Consider the following 23,551-nt stretch of genomic DNA (forward strand, 5'->3'; position numbering starts at 1 on the left):
CCATGGTCTGGCGACCGCGGCGGCCCACTTATAGGGAGGTGGCGGCCCCGGTGTGGGGGCGGGGGGCGCGGCTACCGGAGGCGGATGCCCCCAGCCTACGCCCCCGCCCGAGCCGCACCCCTTCCCTCCTCCCCCGGCGCCTGAGACGCGAGCGCACCGGCCCAGCAGGTTGGATCGGAGGCGGTCCGGCGCGGCGGGAGGCGGTCCGGCCCCGCCCCCGAGGCTGGAGCCCCGCCCCCGCCGCTCTGCGCAGGCGCAACCGCGGGCTGTCCGCGGAGCTGCCGGAGCCCGCGCGGGCTATTTCGGGGCTGCTTCTCAGGGGCCCCCTCCCCGCCAGGGCTGTCGGCGTTGCCCTTCGCTCGCTGCTCTGCGAGAGCACGGGTCGCGGCGCTCTGGGCGTCTTCCACCCAGCGCGCCCGGGAACGGCGCAGGCGCGGAGCCCGTGGGGGCCTCGCGCGCCAGCCCGGAAGTCCGCGCGGCCGGCGGTGGCGGGGCGCGGTGTGCGGGCGGCGTGCGCGGCCGCGTGGGCCATGGGGCGGCGGGCGCGGGGCCGGCGGCTCCAGCAGCAGCAGCAGCAGCAGCAGCAGCAGCAGCAGCAGCAGCAGCAGCAGCGGCCGCCGCGCGCGGAGGATGGCGCCGAGGGTGGCGGCAAGCGTCAGGAGGCGGTAGGACCCGGGGCGCGGGCGGGCAGGGCCCCCGTCCGTCTCCGGGCCGCCGCGGCCTGCGGGACGGCGCGGAGCGGCTCCTCCGGCCCCGGGTGGACGCGTGTCTCGTTCCTCAGGGCTGGGAAGGCGGGTACCCGGAGATCGTCAAGGAGAACAAGCTCTTCGAGCACTACTACCAGGAGCTCAAGATCGTGCCCGAGGGCGAGTGGGACCAGTTCATGGAAGCGCTCCGGGAGCCCCTCCCGGCCACCTTGCGAATTACTGGCTACAAAAGGTAGGAGGCTTCGCGGAGCCTTGATTTGCTAGAGTTGGGGTTAGCTCAGGAGGAGGGTACCCCTTCGGCCGCGCCTGGTCTCTGAAGAGTGTTAGGGGGCTGGCGAGCGGCTGCTTACCGGCGCTGTGGCTTCCCGCGTATGCAAGCACGGAGGAGGGAGCGCACGTTCCGACGGGCAGGCTGGGGAGGTGGGGCAGGTCCGGAGGTCTGGAAGACGCAGAAATGACATCTGAGACAAACTGGGGACTTCTGGACATTCGGGAGCTGAGGATACCTACCCTTTGGAACACGGGAGAAGTTGTGATATTACAGAGTTTGTGCGAAACTCCGGTTCTCTTGTCTTTTTAAATCTTTGTGGTTCCATCTTTCCGAGATGAGTTGCAAGTAAACAGGAACCGTAGGAATATTTAGGGGCGAAGGAATGCAGGAGTAATCGCTTAGCTTCATCTTTTAGCGACGAAGCAAGGACAGTTGTTTAAACTTTGAAGGGATAGGGGAAAAGGACGTCGATGAAAGAGGTCTGCATTCAGTGCAAAGATGGTTTTAGTTTTAAAACACTTTCATCCTAAGTTCAAAAGAGATAAAGTGTATGTGAGTCTTTCAGACTGTATCAAAACTTACTTATTTTTTCATAGCCATGCAAAGGAGATTCTCCATTGCTTAAAGAACAAGTATTTCAAGGAATTGGAAGACTTGGAAGTGGACGGTCAGAAAGTTGAAGTTCCACAGCCCCTGAGTTGGTAGGTAAAGCAAGACTTCATCCTGTTGGAGGTTTTTTTGGGATTTTAATCTTTGTCATCTGACAGTGTGTTTGTTTGGCAAAGTTTTCTGCTAGCGGACGAGAATCTGAATGTACTTCACGGACATCCTTGTGTGTTCTTAGCCCAGTGCTTTTTACCCATATGACTTTATATCGGTGTGCAGTTTTTAATGCATGATTTGCAACTAAGAGTTATTGGTTCAGTTAATTTCAGCCTGTTTCCTCCCCATTTCCATTTAAACCACTTGTTTCCTTATGTCGAAGCTGATGCTGCATGGCTCTCCTACCTTTAGCAGGACAGACTCAGCCTGAGAAAGGTTGCCACAAACCATTCCAACTGATTCTGCATTTCTTCTTCTTTTTTTTTGATTAAGATTTTATTTATTTTAGAGAGAGCACACACAAGGATCAGAGAGGGAAGAAGAGGGGAAGGGAAAGAACCTCAAGCAGAGTCTGCACTGAGCCGGGAGCCCTACTCAAGCCTCAGTCTCACAACCCAAGATCATGACCTGAGCCAAATTAAGAGTCACACTTAACCCAGCCACCCATTCTGTGTTCCCAGTGTCCCCCGTGCTGCTCGAGTAGACTCTTGGCCAACAGGCTAACTCTTTCACTGCTTGTCCTAGAGGCATCCTGTGGGTTATTTGCTTCTCAAGGGCTAGTTCAAGTTTCGTTCCAGTGAGGGCAGTCCCATGTGTCCTGTAAAACACCTGGAATACTCAGACAGGAACTATAGAGGCCCCAAGCCCTGGGTTAACTTATAAACTTAAAAATCATTAAAGTGAACTGTTACAGCTCCGCATTTCAGATGATCAACTCTGAGGCACCGAGAGTTCTCACAACACAAGGATTTTAAATGATTGCTATAAAAAGGTGAATTTAACCAGCACATTCTGACAACTTTTGCGATTTTGGTCGTTCACCTGTGTGATGCTCTCTTTCATTTCTGGATGCCCTTCAGTGGTCACAAACCAAGATCAGGTTTTTCATTAATCATGGGTTATAGCTTTGCTTTCCTTTCTACCGTCAGTCATTTGGGTTTTCAGTGGCCCCCTCCCAGAGGTACACAGCCTACCCATTCTGAGTAGAGGCTGAACGGCCAAATGCTAAAGTCAGTGTTCAGCTGAGCTCAAGAGCAGACGTCACCAGAGTAAAACCCATTTCTGGATTCCAAGAATAAATCCACAGTTTTCAGCCCCCAGTATTGCACAATGGTTTATCAGAATTTTAGTCAGGTTGTCAAAGCCTCACATTCTGATGTAGGGAAGACTCAGGGGGTCACTGGTCGCACGCCCACTGCAAGGGGGTCACTAAGAAAGGAAATGTTCTTCTCGCCGCTGTACCTGACAGCGCTGAGCGAGCCTTCGCTTCCTCAAGCTTCCTCTCCTCTCGCAGTTGCCACTTACTCGGTGGTTTGGCGGTTTGACTGGTGGTACTGGTGTTTGAAGCAGGGGCCGTCTGATACTTTCCAAAGAAGTGGGCTTAAGGTCGCCTTTGTCAACATTTCAAATGGTCTTGCATGTTGGCTGCTTCATATAATCACCAGAAAACTTTGTTCCTTAAACCTTGTGTTTAGAAATGCAGCTGTTCAGGTGAGGAAGTCTGACGGGCCAGTAGAGAGTTGAAAAGCATGCATCCTGTAGGAAAAAGTGCCTCTGGGTGGGTCATTATGGGCATTTTTTTCTGCACATTCCAACAGATACATGAGAATTTCTTGTTCTTTGCAAACTGCACTTAAACTTCTGTTAGACCTTACAACATTTGACAGGTGCTTTTCCATCTTGATGGTTGAACAGCGGCAAGGGGTCCACGAATAGGCAATTCTCCAACATCTGAGAAAGGCCCTGCGGCTTGTCTGGTCGTAGAAGGAATAGGAGTCAGTCTCTGGTAACTACTGGTGATTCTCACATTGCTGTTTGCTGGAACCTTATGAGCGCAACTGAAGGGTGTGAACAACGTACTGTGTGATTTGGGTTCCTAATACTTGGTTTTTCCATTATCAGGGACAGTTGCCTAACGGATTTTATCGTACCAGCATTCAGTCCAATTTGCGGGTCAGGTGTGGGCTCCCCGTAAGTCTCTTCATAAGCTAGCAGAGCAGAAACTTCCCAAATCTTGGGGTGGTTTTCTGTATTGTTCAAAAAACAGAGATAAATTGTGTAATATTCTTAACCTTTTGGTACATAGTGGAATTAAGTTTAGGAAAGTGTTTTTGGGAACCATGTTTTATAGAAGGAATATTAAGTGTAGGACTCATAGCTTGGGCAGTTTTATTCTTTTTTTTGCCTTTTGGTAGGCTCAGAACTGTAAGGCGTTATCCCAAAGCATTCTTTTTTTTTTTTTTTTTATTGGAGAGAGAGAGACAGTGAGAGAGAGCATGAGCAAAGAGAAGGTCAGAGGGAGAAGCAGACTCCCCGTGGAGCTGGGAGCCCAATGTGGGACTCGATCCCGGGACTCCGGGATCATGACCTGAGCCGAAGGCAGTTGTCCAACCAACTGAGCCACCCAGGCGTCCCATCCCAAAGCATTCTTATAAAAGCCTCATTTTGACACTTGGTTGTAGAGAGTGTACTTTATTGTCATTCTGTTGATGTTCTTTTTAACACATGGATTGAAGACAACTTATCATAAATGAGTATTCATGTGTTTTTCTCCTGTAAGAATTTTTGAGGTGTAAAGATGACAGTGGTGCTTTTAATTCATCCTCAGAAAACGTGACAGGTTTCCAGGTAGGACTTTCACGACCCAGAAGCTACATTCAAATTACACAACTAAAGATTAAATTTAGTTCTTCAAGATAATCTTATTTGATGTTAAAAGCTACAAAGATTTTAATAAACGTTTGTTGCCCCCACCGAAAAAAATGGTTCCCAAGCTGTAGAAGACTCATAGTTTTTCATTTTATTTTATTTATTTGACAGACAGAGCTCACAAGTAGGCAGAGAGGCAGGTAGAGAGAGATGGGGGGAAGCAGGCTCCCTGCTGAGCAGAGAGCCCAAGCAGGGCTCGATCCCAGAACCCTGGGATCATGACCTGAGCCGAAGGCAGGGGCTTTAATCCACTGAGCCACCCAGGCACCCCTATTTTGTATTGTATTGTATTTTACTGTTTATCAGCGAGAGAGCGAATGAGCGAGAGTACAGCGGGGGGAGCAGCAGGGTGAGGAAGAAGCAGACACCCCGCTGAGCAGGGAGCCTGATGCTGGACTTGATCCCAAGATCCCAGAATCATGACCCAAGCTGAAGGCAGACGCCTAACCAACTGAGCCACCCAGGCGTCCCACTTTTTCATTTTAACTGTCAGTTTTTATATTTAATGATTTGAAAGTTAAGTATTTTTTTCAAAAGATTAATTGCTTTCACAATCTTAATTACTTGCCGTGGAATTTTCATCCTAGTAAATTTATATTTTTTAAATAGAAATTCAGTCTGAAAGGTACATAAGGAAGTATTTGCTCAGATTATATCTAGGCTGCTTATCTTTATTTGAAAATGAAAACTCAGCTATTAGTGGTTGAGAGCTCAGTTGAGCAGTTCATGGTTGATTGCATGCCAGAGGCATTCAGCTTCATGATGTTTTGGTGATTTGGCGAGCTGGTAACTTGGCATAATTCACTGTCATTGATCACATACCGTTCAGGGTTAGAAGAAGTTTTGTACAAGTCATTGATCACATACAGTTCAGGTTTGTAAGAAATTTCGAAAAGTAGGTGTTTGGCTCCCCAGTCTTGCAGGGCTCGCACTGAAAGAGCAGATTTTGCCAAATATTGCAGGTGAAGGCAAATACGAGTGTGTTCTGTTTTAGCTTTAAGAAGGCCAAAGGGGATATTTAAGACTAAACTCTTTTTTAGTGGCCTTGTAAGTATGGTTGTGTTTTGATTTAGATTTTTGAATCAGGTTAAATACTGAAGAAGGCACTGGGCATAGGAAGTAGAGACGGTGCGGGGACAGCCGGAGAGTGGCCGTGAACAGATTCAGCCAGCTTCATATTTTTGGTAGAAAGTGCGTCCCAGATATATCTCGTAACAGCATCATAGTAAAGTGCTCTCTTGAAATCTCAAGGCCTGAGTTTCAGCTAATCCCTCTTTGAAAGCAGTCATGTATATTCTGCAACAGTTCTGGTTTCATTTTCATGGCAGTCACCTTAGCTATAATCTGATGCTTGGAGATACTGAGGAACATGTCCTAAGTCTGCAGTGAGACTTACCACTGAGTACCAAGCAGAGCGTCACTTGTTGCTGGGCTGGATTTGAGTGTGGCTGTGCTTCGTAGCAGTGCTCCGACTCGAGCCTTTGGAGCTTAGGGATCCGTGTGAGCCACGTTTAAAGAGACCTGTTTTCCCATCAGTGATGTCATCGTTCTAGAAAGCTTAAATACAGAAATGGCAGGAGACGCTTCTTCATTCTTAGGTGTGTATAAGTAACAGCCGAGGCGTGCAGGCCAGTGCCGCTGTGATCCCAGGGGTTTTGCTGTGTGATGTATTTCAGTACATGATCGGGCTGTTTGTTTTAGACATAGTGAAAAATATCGTTAAGAAGATTGCAGTTAAATGTCAGACATTTTGATAGCTCTTCAGGGTGTGTTATTTTGATTGTGTGATGTACATTTCTTTAATTTGTTACGTCTTTTTCTCTCTCTCTCTCTTTTTTTAAAATTTATTTGAGAGAGAATGTGGGGAAGGGCGGAGGGAGAAGGAGAACCTCAAGCAGACTGCCCTCTGAGCGCAGAGCCCAGGTTGGGGCTTGATCCCGGGATCCTGACTGAGCCTGTGACCTGGGCCAAAATCAAGAGTCAGATGCTTAGGTGACTTTTTCTGATGGTCTCTGTCCCATCGTTAGCACACATGGGAAAGAGCAGCTGATTCCCCTTTTTCTCATCTGTTCTTCAGCGCTCGTCACTGCAGTTTCATGGTAGCATCAGTAAGTATATCTCTTCAAACCGCGCGGCTCTCCTGTTTCTGCCTGGGCTGTGATCCAGTTAGACATCCCGCAGTGTTGGCCGGGTGTGTGAAGAGGGTCGTGGATGTGAGCAAGTAGAGGAAAATTGGATGTCTCATTGGTGTATGGTCTGTAAAAAGGAAGTTGTTAAGAGGGCACTTTAATATATATAATCCATGGTTGCTTTATTTTCTTTTTGGTCAGGTATCCCGAAGAACTTGCCTGGCACACAAATTTAAGTCGAAAAATCTTGAGAAAGTCTCCACAGTTGGAAAAGTTTCACCAGTTTCTGGTTAGCGAAACCGAATCTGTAAGTAGATTTCTTTGGATTTGTTTCTTCCCTTGAAGATTGAAATGTGCATTAGTATCTTGGTTGTATTTTGTCCACACCCGTCAGCGACCGGGTAGAGATCACATACGGAGAAGTGTGTCTCTCCCTTTAATTTCTGAGGACTCCCACAGCTGCCCTCTTTTTTGGTCACGTCCCGTCCAGGTGTGGAATTCGGGGAGGATCTCAGCCACAGTTGTCCTCTGGATGTGTCATTTCCTTGCCCTTCCTGGGTCTGGCTGGCCAGGGCGTTGGGGAGAGCTGCGCACTGTGCAATGAGACATCACCCGGCGACTCCCGCCTTCTCGTGCTTCAGCCTGTTTTTTCTGGGCTTCTTCTAGTCCACCTTTGCCACACAAAAACAGCAAAACCTGAATCTGACAGCTTTGGTTCTGCACGACCCTGTGTCTTCACCCTGTCTCTTCGCCATCCTGAATTCCCCAGTTCGGCTCCATCCCTGAGCGGCTTAGCTTTCCCCTCGCCCCTCCTCTCAGCGCCATTCTCTCCTGCGTCACTCGGTGAAACCAGGTGCTCACGGATTTCGCTGGTGAACTTTTTGGTTTTTTTGGAATTGTCACTCGTATTCAAAATCTGAGTTCCCCTTTCCTGTTCTCTAGTCTCCTTTTCTAGCCGAGGAAACCTTTGGTCTGCCCAGATGGCCTTCGTGTCTTGCCATCCTGAGCTCCTGGGCGGGCCTACAGGATCCCTGCGGTTCCCTCAGCCCTGCCACCTCCTAAGGGAGACAGGGAGCCGGCTGCTGCCCCGCTCCTCATTCTCTCCGGGTGTCAGGACGCGAAGGGGCTTCGGTGCGCTGCTTTCGAGCCGGCCGGAGCTCGGTGAGGCTGGGCAGAGAGAGCCCTGGAGCTTTGACCTTCAGCAGAGCAGAGGGTCTGCGGGCAGCGAGTCCCGCGTTGCCGGGCGGACGGACTAGCTGGGTTGCGGTGGAGGAGCCGGCGGTGAGCGTCGGCAGCCTGTGCTGCGGGGACTCGTGCGGGTTCGCATGCCATCGGCAGGGGAGGTGCCCTGTGGGCTGCGGAAGCGACTGTGAAGCCCCTCCGGCTCCTGCGTGTGAAGGAAGCGACTGCCACCGGCTTGTAGGGCCAGGGACCTCCCGCCCCGAGCAGCTCGGAGGCTTTGATCAAAAACGGGTGATGGCTGGAGGTGGGCTTTTCTGGATGATTCCTGTGACCTGGAGCTTGGCGTCAGCGTGCCTGGGGAGTGGGTGCGGATTCAGCCGGTCTCCACAGACTCCTCTCCGGCCGGAGCCGCTGAGCTGTGCATGCGCCGGGTCGCCTGGGGCTCCGTCCGTTTCCCAGGGGCCCCGCAGCACGCGGAGCGGCGGCTTCAGACGAGCGGGCGGTCGCGCGCCTGACGGCCTCTACAGTGTTTCTCAGGCGCGGTCTTCCCGCTGTCAGACTGAGCCGTGCTGGGGCCCGCGCTGGACCCAGTCCGGCCACCGCATCTGCGCTGGCGCGCGCGTTACCACACCCTGAGCCGCTGCTGGCTGCGCGGGGCTGCGGACACATGGGGGCAGTGGACACACGGGGGCCGTGGCGGGGGTCTTCGTCTCTCGACGGGCAGTTCTCGGGAGGAGAAAGTAGGCCTGGGCTCTTCTACAGACAGACGAGGACTGAACTAGAAGTTACAGTTCGGCCGAGCGCGGAGGCCTTGCGGGCAGCGGCTTTCTGTGCTGTGCTGGTGGCCGTCGCTCCCTGCCGCCCAGGGTCCGGCAGTGGCCGTGTCGCCCCCAGAGCAGCCCCGCCAGCTTCTGTTCTGTCTCAGGGCGAGCTGGGCGGCGTGAGCTCACACCGCCCTTTCCTCTGTACCATCCAGGATTATGCCTGCGTTTCTCGTGTTGACAGTGAGTTTGCCGTGAATGGTCATTCTCCCTTAGCCTTTTAGGTGGCAACCATTTACCCGCTAGTATAAAACCTGTCGTATTTACGTATGTCTTGTGTGATAGTATTACCTGTTTTGTGTGAGGATTATATGGTCTTTCTCTGTTGCGTATGAAATAATGCCCAATGTTGAAAATTTCTGCCTTTTTAAATATTGTTCCTGATTTTTCTTTTAATTTTACTTTCTAAGGGAAATATCAGTCGTCAAGAAGCCGTTAGCATGATTCCGCCGCTGTTACTCAATGCTCACCCTCACCACAAGGTACTGTGTATTAAACTGGGAGTGGCTTTGTTTGTTGACACCTTTTTTCTTAATATAATTCTTAGGGTTTTGTGGTTTATTTTTTCATGCTTACTTTTGATAAAGAATGCTTTTTTTAAAAATATTTGTATATTTATTTATTTTTGAGAATGCTGTGTTTTATTTTAGGTTCTGTTTTTTGAATTTTTGTCTTATTTAAATTTTACAGCCTGTAACTGGTTTCTTCTCTTTTCAAGTTTGCTCACTAATGTGTTTACTGCACAGATTATCCTCAGTGGTCTTGCCTGACTCAGACAGTTTGAAAATCCCGAGAACTTGTTACACGCCAAGCATTGCTTTGTGCTCTTCTCGCACGTTAATGCATTTGGTTATCTACATAAGCCCGTGAGGGCAGATGCTGTCCCTGTCCCTGTTTTTCCAGATGAGGGAAAGGAGGCAAAGCAGACTAGAAGCAGCTAGCTCAGGGCTCGGGGCCAGCAAGTGGCTGTTCGAGGCCTGGGAGCAGGCTGCTTATGGTGCTGCTCGTTGGTAGTGTCCTTGCTCGTCCTCCCCTGAACTGAGGGCTTCCCCTGGCCTTTGGGTCATTCTGTTCTTGGGGAGAGTCTTTCTCCTGAGCTCCCAGAAGTTAAATCTATCACGTTGTAGGTTCCTTCTGTGAAGAAATATATTTAAGTGTGCAGAACAAAATACTAGAATGATTTATAAAACTGTTTTAAATTAAGTGTCAAATGTTCGATTTCTTAAAACATCAAACATTTCTTGCTTTTTAATAGATCTTAGATATGTGTGCAGCGCCTGGATCAAAGACCACACAATTAATTGAAATGTTACATGCCGACATGAATGTCCCTTTCCCAGGTATGCGTTGGACTGCTCTGTGGAAGGCCAGAATGCCCCTTGGCTGGCTGTAGATGACAAAGAGGTCGTGTAACACTGCCCGTGGGTTGGGTCTCGAAGCCTTCTGCGACAAGCACGTGGGTTTCTGTCCCTGAGGGTAGGACTGGGCATTTAGCACGCCACTGTGACTAGTTCCCAAACCAAACTGTGTACGTCGCAGCGGGAGGGTGGCTTCACTTTAGAATTACGTGTGTCTTCTGTGAAAGCAGGTGGTGTTTATTAAGCCAGAATAGGTAGATTTCAGTTTGAATCTTCAGTAGTATCACCGTCAGCTCTGGGTTTCTGTGTTGGTTGGTTCCGTGGTGACTCTCAGCCCACGCGAGAGGCAGTAGAGCGTCCTGAAGAGCTGCTGGCAGGCCCGCCGGCTTCACGCCCGCCGCGGTGGGCGGCCGTATTGGGCGTCACCTGTGACATGGGCACCGGCCCTGGACTTACGTTCTGAGCTTGCAGAGGGCTCAGACCATGGCAGCGATCCTAGTGTCGCTGGTGCTCCTTTCTGGGGTTCTCTGAAAATGCCTGTCTGTGGTGGTCTTACTCTTCAAATGTTTTACGTGAGTCTGTTCCCCCTTCCTTCGTTCAGGCCCCCTGCTCTCCTTCTGTTCTGATGGGCGTGCTAGTTTGGCTTAGTTCTAAGTTGGGTTTTTTGTTTTTTTTGTGACAACTTTGTTTAAAGCCTTCTTTATTTTTTTCTGTTTTTAATTATTTTTCCCAAATCGGTGGTAAAGAGCCTTTTTTTAATTTTCATTGTTTTGCATTTCATGTTTTTTTAAGAGCAGTCTTGACTGTAAAATGTTTTTAGGCCGTTATGTTCCTTTTTGCCGGTGCTAGAACCAGAAGTGAGAAGGGGCGGCACCCAGGTCTTAGCCAGGGGTGCAGACCAGAATCTTCCAGGCGGCCTTCAGAAGGAGCCTGGGCCCCACCCCAGAAACGTGACTCACAGAGTTGAGAATGGAGGCCCAGCCTACATGTGCTGTAGTTTAAAACTTGTCAGGGGATACTGTTGTCTTCTACCCCTTTCTTTTTCCACTCAGTCTCCGTTTTAATTGTCACTAATAGAAAAGATGTTTTGGCATAATAATTGTTACAAAGTGAATAATTCAGTTATTGAAAAAATAAGTCTTGCAGTTTTAGAATTTTACGTGATCATAAAAATCTGCTGAGCCATCTTTTTGGATGACTCAGCTTATTCTGGCAAATCTGATGCTTGGGTCTTAAGTTTGGTGGATTCCTGCTTCTCACCTGCCAACCAGGAGCTTACATGTTTCAGAAAATTATTCTACTTTTGCTGTGTTTCAGCTGACGCTATAATTTTACGTTCTCAGAGGGGTTCGTCATCGCGAACGACGTGGACAACAAGCGTTGCTATCTGCTCGTTCATCAGGCCAAAAGGCTGAGCAGCCCCTGCATCATGGTGGTCAACCACGACGCGTCCAGCATACCCAGACTCAAAATAGATGTGGACGGGAGGAAGGAGATTCTCTTCTACGATCGCATCTTATGTGATGTCCCCTGCAGGTATTTATGTCATTCGGAGACCAAAAAGCCTACCATCTGCTAAGGAAGTCAGATCAAATGCAGACTAATGTGATTTGGTACGCAAATACCCACGGAGCTGTATGCGTCGTTCTTGCGGCAGCTGGTGTCAATACAGAGACTCTGTGACCTTAAATTAGGAGACAGACGCTCAGAACTTTAATGCCACGGAGCACAGCAGACCGAGGGTACGGCACGAAGAGACACGAGGTGGGACGGTTCTGTAGTCTTCCCGAGGGTCAAGGGGATCCCCGAGAGGGTGGTACTGTCATAGGCTCTTGACTGTAGCATTCTAGGAGGAGTGATCGTTGGGAACCATGGTTCCTGCCAAGCGCCCGCATTCCTGATTCCGCCTCATTACGGAGTGGTGGAGAGGCACACTGGGTTTTCATGACAAGTCTCTGTTCCTCAGCACAGTGCAGCTCAGGAGTTCAGACCTTTGAGAGACTTACTGTGCCTGTATTTGTACACATAATATTTCTTCCAATTTTACGTGTCTTAGATTGTTAGCATTTACCTATAAGGGAATTTTAAAAAGGATTAACTGAGTAACTTGAGTTTTTTTAAAAAGAAAAGGAGAAAACTTAAGACCTCACTAAGTTCCCAGAGGCAGTGATGTAGGCCATGGTCATCTTGCGAGCACATGAATTTGTCGAGCTCGGAGTGTAGAAATCACCACAAAACTCAGCACAGAATTCAGTGCTTAAAGTGAGACGTCCAATACCACACTCTCTTGCGTTTAAACTCAGTGTGAGAGCTGTAAGTCGGTAGTATGAATGGGATGGCGCATTAAAATTCCTGCAGGAATGCCCTGTGAAATAAAACTTAAAATGGGTCGTGAGCCACCGTTGTCTGGTTCTCCTTTAGATCACATGTTCTCCCATTCCTGTGCTCCTTTGACCAGAAACCTCTAACTTCTCGTGTCACCTTGGAGAATGCAGGAAACTTCCGAGCACAGAGCTGTAAGCTGAGGACATGCTAACCATTATGGTGGAATTCTAAGCCACCACTGTACCAGCACGGGATGTCATTGAAAGCCGTTGTATCTCATGGCATTTTCCTCCTGCAGCCCCTTCCTCTCAAGACAGTTAACTGGACCACCCAGGGAGAGTAAATGCTACAGAAAGCCAGCAGATCCAGGAATTACCCCGGAAAAAAATGGGTAGTAAAAGTCAGACGTGGACAGAAAGATGAATCGGTCAAGTCCGTATTATAAAATTTACATGGAAATAATTTCCATTAAGTGAAAGTAAAAAAAATCAAGTGTTTAACTGATGCATAGGAAAATCTTGATAAAGAAGTTAAATTGGCCTAATTGAATTTGCTGTGGAAAATCCCTTATGAGTATAAGTTTGTCATTATTCACATAAATCTGTTTAAAATGCCACCGTTGATTAATCGAGTTGTTAAGTAACAGGATCCAAATGTCTTCACGTTTCTGTGTCCTAAGTCTGAAAGTTAGTTTTACTAGTATTTCTCTCAAATGGAAGCAAATTGATACCTCTGTAATTCTTAAATGAGATTATCTGTTGAGTTCTGTTATTTCCTTATCCAATTGAAAATTAAAGTATAATTTAAAAGTTTAATGTTATTAGTGTCCCCAGAGCAGAAATAGAAAGTTGATGGTAGTTTGTGAGAATTTAGATGGTGTCCTAATTAGCGTTTAGAATAATAAAAGTACCCATTTTGTAATTAGCTTGTATATGACATAATTGTTAACCTCTGATCGGTCTACTTGGACAGAGTTTTTAAGTTCTGAAATACCTTACCTTCTAGTGGAGACGGCACTATGAGAAAGAACATTGATGTCTGGAAGAAGTGGACAACCTTGAACAGCTTGCAGCTGCATGGGTGAGTCGGGCTGGGTCTGGCGGGCTGTCCCACATGTTGCTGCATCTGGGGACAGCAATGGAGCTGGGGTTGTTAACGGTCACCGTCAAGAGAGTTTGCGTATGGGGGTACCTGAGTGGCTCAGTGGGTTAAGCCTCTGCCTTCAGCTCAGGTCAATATCCCAGGATCCTGGGATCGAGCCCCACATCAGACTCTCTGCTTAGCAGGGAGTCTGCTTCCCCCTCTCTCTGCCTGCTTCTCTGCCTACTTGTTAACTCTCTCTCTCTGTCAAATAAATAAATAAAATATTCTTAAAAAGAGGAATTAAAAAAAAAAAAAGAGAGTTTGCGTATGTATCAGAAGGAGTTGTTTTTAGAACCTCTTCAGAGTGGTAAACTGAACACTGTATACATTTCAGGTACACGTTAATTAAAAATGTCTTTTTATGACAGTTTCCTGTAACATTTCAGGATGTCTTTCTCCATGAAATGACCACTTAACCTTTTCCCGTCTTACTCATTTTCTTTTTTTGTTTTCTGTTCTTTTGTGTTGACTTATTTTGCTTAACATTTTGATCTCAAATGCTGTGTTTAAAGACAATTTGGAAAATTCTTCAAAGGAAAAGATGATCTCGTGAATCAGATAACTTGTGTAATGTCTGGGGCGCTGTGGGTGCGTCTCTGCATCGGGACGGTAGCACCCCAGTCTCGAGTGTGTGGCCTGCAGAGCTGTGGATTTTTCATTTGACATCAGTGTTGCGCAGTCTTAATTACGGAATTGTGGGTGGTCTGTACCGTACTTGTGAATATTCACCGTGAACAACTGCAGCAGCAGATTTTGTTTTTCTGTTAAATGCTTTGTAACGGTTTACTTGTGAAATAGATACTAGGATTAGAATGTACGAAGGGACCTAAGTTGTTTCTAGAATGAAAAGCCAAATCTGTGTACAGGTGTGGGGCTTTTTCATGGTGAGACTCACATAATATGTTGACTTCGGTCACTAACCCGTTTCGTGCTTTGCTTGCCGGCCTGTTGGGAAGGACTGGTAGAACAGTAAATGTGTTGTTCACATCGACACTGTTTTGGTCGATATGAGACACCTCATGTGGCTTTATTGTAACATCATGAAGACCTTAAGGAGCTGTTTTTGTGGGAGTTGTTGATTTTGTATTTTATTGTAAGCTTGTCGTAAGAATTGCAGTAAGCGCGGCGGAACGGGTGCTGTGTACTGCATGGGTGTATTTGGTCTCGGGGTGACCGAGTGTCTGACCCTTAGCTTACAGCTGCGGATCGCGACGCGGGGTGCTGAGCAGCTGGTGGAAGGCGGTAGGATGGTGTATTCCACGTGCTCCCTCAACCCCATTGAGGACGAAGCTGTCATAGCCTCTTTGCTGGAAAAAAGTGAAGGTAAGCGTGTGGGACACATCGAGTATGAGATTCGTAAGCACGTCGTTTTCTGCTATAGTATATATGCACGCAGACCTTTTCTGGGCACTTGCTAGTGGGATTAGCCTGTAAACCCTGAAGTGAGCAGCCCTTGCTTACGGCTTGCTTATGCACTGGGTTGTCATAGTTAATGAATTACGAGAATTGCCTCCTTGGTATCTCTTACGTTTGAAAGAATAGGTCAGGGGGCACCTGGGTGGCTCAGTGGGTTAAAGCCTCTGCCTTCGGCCCAGGTCATGGTCCCAGGGTCGTGGGATCGAGCCCCATATCGGGCTCTCTGCTCAGCAGGGAGCCTGCTTCCCCTCCTCTTTCTCTGCCTGCCTGTTATCCCTGTCTGTCAAATAAATAAATAAAATCTAAAAAAAAAAAGAATAAGTCAGTCCTTATCACAGTGGTTTTTTGAAAAAAATCTTAGTTATACAACACTTGTAACTTGAAGTTTACCGTTTTAACTCTCCTCAAATGTGTGTTTTGGGAGTGTTGAGAACACTCACATTGTCATGTGGCCGATCTCTAGAGTGCTTTATCTTGCCAAACTGAAATTATGGACCCATCACACAGCTCCCCTTTTTCCCACCCCATTGTCCTCTTTTTTTTTTTTAAATTAATTTATTTTATTCTTTATTTATTTGTAAGATTTTGTTTATTTGACACAGAGAGACAGAGATCCCAAGTAGGCAGAGAGGCAGGCAGAGAGAGAGGGAAGCAGGCTCCCCGCTGAGCAGAGGGCCATTGTCCTCTTTGCTGTCTCTGGAGTTTGATCACTCTAGGGACCCCACAGATGGAATCAGAGCGTATGTGTTTTTGTTGACTGGCTTACTCCACCGAGCATCCTGTCCTGAAGGTTGCTCTGTGTTGTAGCCCGGGTCAGGATCTCCTTCCTCCAGCCCTAACGGCTGAAAACGCTGGCTGTGTGCATGCGCCACATTGGGTCTACCCACTCTTCTGTCCGTGGACACTTGAGGTGTTCCCTGTTGTAGTTCCTGTGACCATTGCTGCGATGACTGTGGCTGCACGGGTAGCTCTTCAGGACCCTGCTTTCAGGTTTTGGGGTGTATATTTTGTGGAATTGTCAGTGATACGATAATTCTGTTTCATATTTGAGGTTCCCTCATTTTACATTCCCAGAACCCAGAGGTTCCCACTTCTTCCCGTCCTTGCCGGTGGGGCCCTTGTTACCTTCTGCTTTCTTGAGAGTAGCCGTCCTAACGGGTGGGACGTCCTCGCGCACGGTTTCGTACGAGAAACTGGACAGATGGTATGAAATGTTTTTAAATGACAGTTTCCATAATGGTTTGATGTAAATTATTTCTTCTTACATAAATTTTCACTGACCTGTTAACTTTTCCCATCTTACTCTCCTTAAAGCCAATAATGAGGGATTTCAAAGTAGGATTCCAGAGTAGAATGTTTCCACATTCGCTACACACGTGTGTATGAAGGAAGCTGGAACATAAACACCGAGACAGGTGTCCCCAGCTGTCCCGGCTTCCAGTTACCTTGTTTGCAGTGCTACTGACCTGTGCTGTGTAGTGTGCTCTCTAGTTGTTCTCACTCTCGGAGTCCTTGAGATCGGAATTGAGTACGTTGTGTTTATTTTGTTTGGCTATGCTTAAGTTGGCCTGTGTAAAGGTGTGATTTCTAAATGGTGTTCTTTGCAGGGTCATAGTCTCTGTTTGTGGTGGGACTTCATTTCAGAGGCATGTGAAGAGAAGGTGGATGGCATTGAGTGGTGACTGAAACCGCAGGTGTGCTGTGCGGCATCATTTTCTTACTGGGCTGGTGGGGTTCCACTCTGGGTTTGCTGTGACAGGCATCAGGCCACGTGTGGTCTCCATCTCCATCGTCTCTCAGAGGCTTCACGTATCAGCAGGGCTTCATGGCAGAACCTTGCACTTGACGGTGACTGAGGATTTGGGAGCAGTGAGGTCCCTGCCTGAAGGAGCTCAGACCTGGCTGCAGGCGGGCGGCTGACGAGCATTCGGTCTGCACACGCTGGGCCCGTGTTGCATCTCCTGACCCCCACGCTGGCGGGAAGCCCGTCACTGCTGAGCCCTGCCTGGGCAGGGGGTGCGGGACAAAGTCAGCTCTTGCAAACCTGCGCTATTAGCGTTTGCTTTTAGAAGGAAGACAGTTCCGGTAGAATAGTGCAAGTCCGCACGATGCTTTTGTCAAAGATTTCTTAGGAGGACGCTTCTGCCTTGGGGGCTCTCTTGCGTTGTTTTCATCCTCGTCTGAGCGTCTGGTCGCTTCCGTGGGGCTTTGTTGGATTTTCCTCTTCCATGAGGCTGTCCAGTCTGTGATCCACGGCAGAAGGTGTGTGTGGAGGGTCCCTCTGCAACCCCATCTTGCAGCCTCTCCTGATGTTGTTACTGTGGACGCGTGTTTTTAAAGCTGGACTGTTGCCCTGCTGGACAAGTTTTGAAAACTTGAAGCTGGAACAGAAGGTTTACAAATTTTCACAGTTCATTATAAATGTTACTATTTGACTGTTTACTAGATGGGAGAGCATGAAGACCCACGTCCTCTAACTGCGTGTGTCTAGAAGCCAGGAGTGGGTGGAACACTCGGATCCTCCTGGCCTTGTGGTGTGTTCACGGTGGGAGGGGGGCGCGTGTGCCACTGCCCCGGGGCTCACGTTGGACATGCTGTGGGACTCCGCAGCTGCTACGTGGCTCTGTGGCTTCGCTGGCAGTAACTCACGTGCCACAGTGTCACTCGTTTTAAGGGTACGACTAGTGACCTTTATGGAGTGTCTGCACAGCCGTAACCCCCGGCCCAGGCGTAGACCATTTCTGACCCCCGACGAAACACCTGTGTGTGCCCCAGGCCTGTGCCGTCCCTGCCCTAGGAACCAGTGCCTGCTTTCCGTTGGTGTGGAATTGCTCTCCCTGGGCATTTTGTAGGAATCAAGCTACATGGTATGTGATCTTCTGCAGCTGGTATTTTGCATTGGGCAAAATGTGGACTTCTTTTTTGTCCATAGGTGCTTTGGAGCTTGCCGACGTGTCTTCTGAGTTGCCAGGACTGAAATGGATGCCTGGAATTACACACTGGAAGGTAATCTTTCTGGGAGGACTCTGACTCCTAAAAGCAGGTACAGCTGGCCAGGCTTGTCCGAGTCGTGAACGTTTTAAATCGCCCACTTTGGGGTGACATCAGTAAATACTACTGCTGGTTGTGCCGTCATTGTGGCTTAGAGTTAATGTCACAGTTCTGTTGAATGACAAATGTACGATTCCACAGATATTTTTCTCTGGGGAAAAATATCTGTGGATATTTTTATAGCCACAAAATATCCACAAAAATATCTGGGGAAAGGTTCCTTGCCTTTATTTTGCAATTAGAAATTAGCTTTGTGTATTTTCATCCTTATAAGTATAGCTGTGCTGTTTTTTTATTACTGGCTGGGATTCAAGCTTCATTTCCAATATGAAACAATTTACTTCTCAGTTTTAAACCAGAAACAACCTGAGACTTGTTTTTAAAAAAAATCCTACATGGAAAAATGCTCTTTTACAAAATGACTGTTCTGTTTGATAGAATACGGGATCGTCTCACTCCCCACATGGTCTCAGCTTTGGAGAGCAGTGAGAGTTGGCGTTTACCACGCCTGAGAGCCTTTACCTGTGATTTTCTTCTTCGAGGGTGTGGTGATGTGGAGTTCTGGCCTCTCCTCTCGCAGGTCATGACGAAAGACGGGCAGTGGTTTTCGGAGTGGGAAGATGTGCCTCACAGCAGACACACCCAAATCCGGCCCACCATGTTCCCACCAAAGGACTCGGAGAAGTTACAGGCGATGCACCTCGAGCGTTGGTGAGTCTGTGGGGCTGGCAGATGTTTGGGAAGGCGGGGGGAGCGGCCCTCCAGCATTCCTGCAAGGCCTGGGCCATGCGTGTGGCCGAGCTCAGGTGTGTGAACTTGCCAGAAAGAAGGAAGTTCATGTTTCCTGTTCGCTGCTGGCACTGAGCATTCATAAATACGGCAGGTGGGGAGGATCTAAAGGCTTGAACTTCGCGTGCTCCCTTAACTGTGTGCACAGCATGCGCCGGCCATCCCGTGAGGGCTCCCTGAGTACTGATCAGAAGACAGGATGTCTCTGTCATACGTCGTCTTGCCAGTTTTTGTCTTAATACTAAAAGGATGTGTTTTGAATCCGTTAAAAGGTGTGCATGTGGGGTTTTTTTTGTTTTTTGCTTTTTTTCCCTCAGTCTTAGGATACTACCACATCATCAGAACACCGGAGGGTTCTTTGTGGCGGTGTTAGTGAAGAAGTCTTCAATGCCATGGAATAAACGTCCTCCAAAGGTGAGCATCTTCTGAAATAACACGGCGCACCACGTAAGCTTTCTGTGCTTTCAAGGCAGACACTGGCAGAAGTTGGCGGAACTGATTTTGGGGGGCGGAGAGCAGCTGAGCATGAGCGTGCGTGGCGGACGCAGGGATTCATTTAAATTTTGAGGTTTCCAAAAAGCCGCAATGTCTTAAAGGGATAGATCCGTGAAAAAGGCAGACTTGGGGGATCATGTTCCTTCTGCATCTCAAGTCCAGTTCTTTAATAAAAATTGAGAATTAAGAAGACATAATGACGACTCTGGGGCCCAGAGTCAGAGCCCCCACTCTGGCTTCTGTGCTCTCTGCCCTGGGGCTCACTTGAGCCCATTGCAGATGGACAGAACTCCGCCAGCCTCAGGCCAGTCTGTCTTCCCCTTGGCCGTAAGGGACAGTGACAGGGTTTTTGTCCAGGCCTGGCCAAAAAGGAGATAGAGAAGGCCCGAACCGTCCTAATGGGTTGTTGTAGGAGGCCCTGGAGCAGGGAGAGTGGGTAGGAGGGCAGCCTGTGAGCCTTCCCATGTCACGTCTGCTGGCCTCCTAGTTATCAACGTGACATTTATTTCGCTAGTTCGTACCTCAGCCTTTCTGTAATGTCAGAACATGGCTGGGATCACAGTCTGAAGGTCAGTGTTTCTTTCAGATGAATGCTTACAAAGAAGCACAAAGAATGCTTAGACTTTGCAGAGGCAGAAAGGAAAGTGTTCCTGGGATCTGGCCAACCCACATGAACGTGTCCGTGTCCGGCCTCACAGCGGCCCAGGAGTGGACCCGGCACGTCCGCGCAGGCACCGTGCTGGTAGTGGGAGGCTGGAGAGGGTTTCGCTGTGCGTGGTGCTCTGGCTGCTCCTCAGCCCCAGACTCCTGGGTCGGGAGCTCCAAGCAACACTGTCGCTGACATGTGTCAGCTACATGTGTCACTTCCACGGGCTTGCAGTCACTTTTTAAAAGTGCACACAGGGGGCACCTGGGTGGCTCAGGTGGTTAAGCATCTGCCTTCGGCTCAGGTCATGATCCCAGGGTCCTGGGATTGAGCCCCACGTCGGGCTCCCTGCTCAGCGGGGATCTGCTTTTTCTGCCTCTCCCTACCGTAGGCTCCGTGCTCACGTGTACCTCTATCTTAGGTAAATAAATCTTTAAAAAGTAAAGATGAAAAAAAGCACAAGAAGCAAGCAAAATTAATTTCAATACCTGTTGTGTCCCAGTATACATGGAAGTTTACTCTGTGGTCGTCGTGCAAGTTGCTGGCGAGTCATCTTCTGATGATGAGTGTTGGAAGCTGCATGAGGGCACAGCCCAGATCACTCTTCCTTGTGCTGGTCCCATGGCAGCGGTGAAAAAGCTCGCCCTGGGTGTGGCTCCAGCACCACGCGGCACAGGGGTCGAGCCCATTGTGTGCGCGCACCATAGGCTGCGTGGACCTGTCTGTCGCGGGACTGCCCGCAAGTACGCGCGTCCAACTGTTCCCAGAGGCCGCCCGCTCCCTGCTCTGGTGTGCGTGTGGCTGCGGAGAAGGGCTTGCTGTCTTGTGCGCCTTCCTTGATGATCAGCCTCGCCTTTCCTGCTGCTGCTCCGGCTCCTCATTCCTCCCACCAAGGGAGTGGGTGTGAGTCGCCTGCCCTGCACGCGGGCACGGCTCCCCGCTCCTGGGCTGCACGGCTGGCTGAGGCGTGTGCCCCGGCGTAGAAGTGAGGGGACCTGCAGGCGCAGAGGTGGCCCAGAGGGCGCGGAGGGGGGGAGGTGGTTTGCTCTGGAGCTGCGCTGGGAGGGATCGGGAGTAGCATTTCTGGGAACTGAGGGGGCGTGCAGGGTGTTTGCGTGACTGTTTTGTATTTTCCCTTTAAATAAAAGGTATTTTTCTGGGAGGCAGTGTTGGATAGCGTGGGGTCCCAGCAGCTTGTCTGCCTTTGAGCTTTGTGACCTTGGGGAGCGTGTTTCACTGTTCTTGCCCACATGTCCTAATTGCACCAACCCTGTGACTTGTTAGGACATGTCGTTTTGCATAAGTTTTCGTGTGCTATTCTGTGTAAAGTGCGTCTGAAGCAGCTTCAGTACGGCAGCCGTTTCGCTGTCTGCCAGCCGGAGCGATCCTGTGGCCCCAGTTCCAAAGTTGGTTCCCTGTGTTCCCTGGGGCGCGCCGTGCCAGCTTCCCGTTCCTGGGGGCCTGTCCCCGGGCGGCGGCACGGGCCGTGGCAGGCTGCAGTTACTTAGGCGCGGGTGCCAGCCCCGCCTGCTGTTGCCGGGATCGTGCCCGACACAGGGCAGGTGCGCACTCACAGCTCTGAGTGGAGTGGAACCGGCTGTGTCCTTGGCCTGTACTGGGAAGTGGTCTCATGTGCTGTTTGCGGGAGGAAGGTAGAAACTGTGCCGACGACTTCCGCACGTAACAGCAAATGACTTAAGATACTTCCGGAACATTTCGTAGCCGTCTGTGTGCGAAATGCTACAGAGAAATAGGATGGGTTTTGTGTAGTGAGTGTTCATTTTTTTGCAGCAGTGTGAAGTGGGTTGTGCTTGGAGCGTAGACGCACTTGTCCCCTGTTGCAGATACAGGGTGAGCCGGTGGAGCCCAGAGAGCCCGTGCGGTCTGTGGAAGGAGCAGCTGCGGACCCCGCAGAGACGGAGAGTAAACCTGCCAGTGGGACGGATGACACAGACATCACAGAAAGATCTGAGAACGTAGAGAACAGCGGAAGTAAGAAGGACGGAGTGTGCGGGTAAGAGAAGGGGTTCTGTGCACCCTCGTGTCTGCCAGCCCCGCAGCTTGCAGGAACGTGGGGCCGTCCTGCAGCAGGTGGGTGCTGCTGCGTGCGGCGGGGTCGGATGCCTGTGGAGAGCCTGGGCTGAGCAGGAGGGCTGGCGGGCGGGGGAGGGTGCTGCTGGCCTGTTGCCGCAGGACTGATTACAGTGTGTATTTCTCGGCCTGATTCCCTCCTCAGTCCTCCTCCATCTAAGAAAATGAAGTTGTTTGGATTTAAAGAAGATCCGTTTGTATTTATTCCTGAAGATGATCCACTATTTCCACCTATCCAGTAAGGATTAATTCATCGTACTTAATTGTTCACATGTGTGTACCTGGTTCCATTTGGTCATATGTTTTTATTTCGTTGTGTATAGCATCTGTTTTCCATTCGTAGTAGCTTGGTAGAGCTGGGTGACACTTTGCAGTGTACGGTGCGCCGCCGGAGACTGTAAGGTGGCCAGGGTTGAGTCGGGGTGGTGGTGGGGGGGCTTGACAGTGGCCCCCGAATGTCAGTCCCCAGCGGAGCTTCTAGACCCATGGCCGCAGCCACCTGCCCAGGTCCTGTGTGGGACGTGGAGAGTAGGTCTTGGTGGGAGGTTGGGGACCCCAACTGGAAACTTGTAGGTGGAGCAGAGGGAAAGGTGCTCAGTCAGCAGGCTCCGACTCGTTCTCCTGCTAGTCACGCTTCAGCGCCAGTTACCACGGTGGCACGCGTGCTGCCCTGTGGCTCGCTACCTGGCTCGGTGGGGGGAGGGGTTGTCGGGTCACCGGAGTAACAAGTGAGAGAGCGGAGGCGTACTTGTCCGTGACGGTCCCTGCTCTAGTTGTTCCCGGGGAACCGATCAAGTGTGGACGGTGGTCGTGTGCGGCAGAGCGCGAGCCCCCTGAGCCACAGACGAGACACCGAGCTGTGTCCGCGGTAGTCCGTGCGGGGGGACGCCTGTCACGTTTGAACCAAACTCGTGAACAGCTCTGTTTCGTTCGTAGGAAGTTTTATGCGTTGGATCCTTCATTCCCAAAGATGAATTTGTTGACTAGGACTACGGAAGGGAAGAAGAGGCAGCTCTACATGGTCTCCAAGGAGCTAAGGAACGTGCTGGTGAACAACAGCGAGCGGATGAAGGTGTGCGCGGCGGGGCCGCGGGGGCGCAGGCAGGCCCGGGCGCCGGCTCTGTGTTCGGAGCCGGCATGGGACCCCGGCTCTCCTGGTCTGAGGCCTGCCGTGCGGATCAGTAGTCCTCTTCGGCTGCTCTTGGCCAGCCTCAGCGGAGAGCATCTGCGAGGCTGTGGGAACCCCTGCTTCGGTCAGACTTCTAAAGCTTTTCCTTTTTTTTTTCTTCCCTTCCCGGCTCACGGCTCTGCCTCCTTGGGGTAGAAGGGCTTATTTTAATTGATTATTCAGCTTTTATTTATACGTGTGTGCCCTCTTACTGTCTTACGTGCAGGTTATAAACACGGGAATAAAAGTGTGGTGTCGGAATAACAGCGGTGAAGAGTTTGATTGCGCTTTTCGGTTGGCACAGGAGGTAATTTGGGACGCGGACTTGGTAGCAGCAGCCGGTGGTGGATCCACGGGCGTGGGTGCCGTGCAGCTGGGCTGGTGCCCACGGGGAGGTGGGGGGCTGGACGAGGTGTGTGCCAAGGCCT

General features: G+C 49.9%; 1 protein-coding gene across 2 annotated transcripts in view; it reads left to right on the forward strand.

The window, feature by feature from the left end:
- Positions 1 to 2: 2 nt before the first annotated feature.
- Positions 3 to 23,551, forward strand: part of NSUN2 (NOP2/Sun RNA methyltransferase 2) — a 28,519-nt gene continuing 4,970 nt past the window's right edge. The window contains exons 1-17 of one of the 2 annotated variants that reach the window (XM_045999290.1): positions 3 to 560; positions 591 to 665; positions 782 to 939; positions 1,575 to 1,679; positions 6,840 to 6,945; positions 9,052 to 9,123; positions 9,897 to 9,981; positions 11,343 to 11,535; positions 13,330 to 13,404; positions 14,660 to 14,790; positions 17,816 to 17,889; positions 18,515 to 18,645; positions 19,041 to 19,137; positions 21,709 to 21,878; positions 22,101 to 22,193; positions 22,892 to 23,027; positions 23,350 to 23,430. In XM_045999290.1, coding sequence (XP_045855246.1) covers positions 3 to 560; positions 591 to 665; positions 782 to 939; positions 1,575 to 1,679; positions 6,840 to 6,945; positions 9,052 to 9,123; positions 9,897 to 9,981; positions 11,343 to 11,535; positions 13,330 to 13,404; positions 14,660 to 14,790; positions 17,816 to 17,889; positions 18,515 to 18,645; positions 19,041 to 19,137; positions 21,709 to 21,878; positions 22,101 to 22,193; positions 22,892 to 23,027; positions 23,350 to 23,430 — 2,340 coding nt within the window. Of the gene's footprint in view, positions 666 to 781; positions 940 to 1,574; positions 1,680 to 6,839; positions 6,946 to 9,051; positions 9,124 to 9,896; positions 9,982 to 11,342; positions 11,536 to 13,329; positions 13,405 to 14,659; positions 14,791 to 17,815; positions 17,890 to 18,514; positions 18,646 to 19,040; positions 19,138 to 21,708; positions 21,879 to 22,100; positions 22,194 to 22,891; positions 23,028 to 23,349; positions 23,431 to 23,551 lie in introns of both variants that reach the window. The other variant, XM_045999292.1, reaches the window with a different exon arrangement.

This window comes from Meles meles, chromosome 3 (genome assembly GCF_922984935.1).
Source record: "Meles meles chromosome 3, mMelMel3.1 paternal haplotype, whole genome shotgun sequence".
Lineage (NCBI taxonomy): Eukaryota > Metazoa > Chordata > Mammalia > Carnivora > Mustelidae > Meles > Meles meles.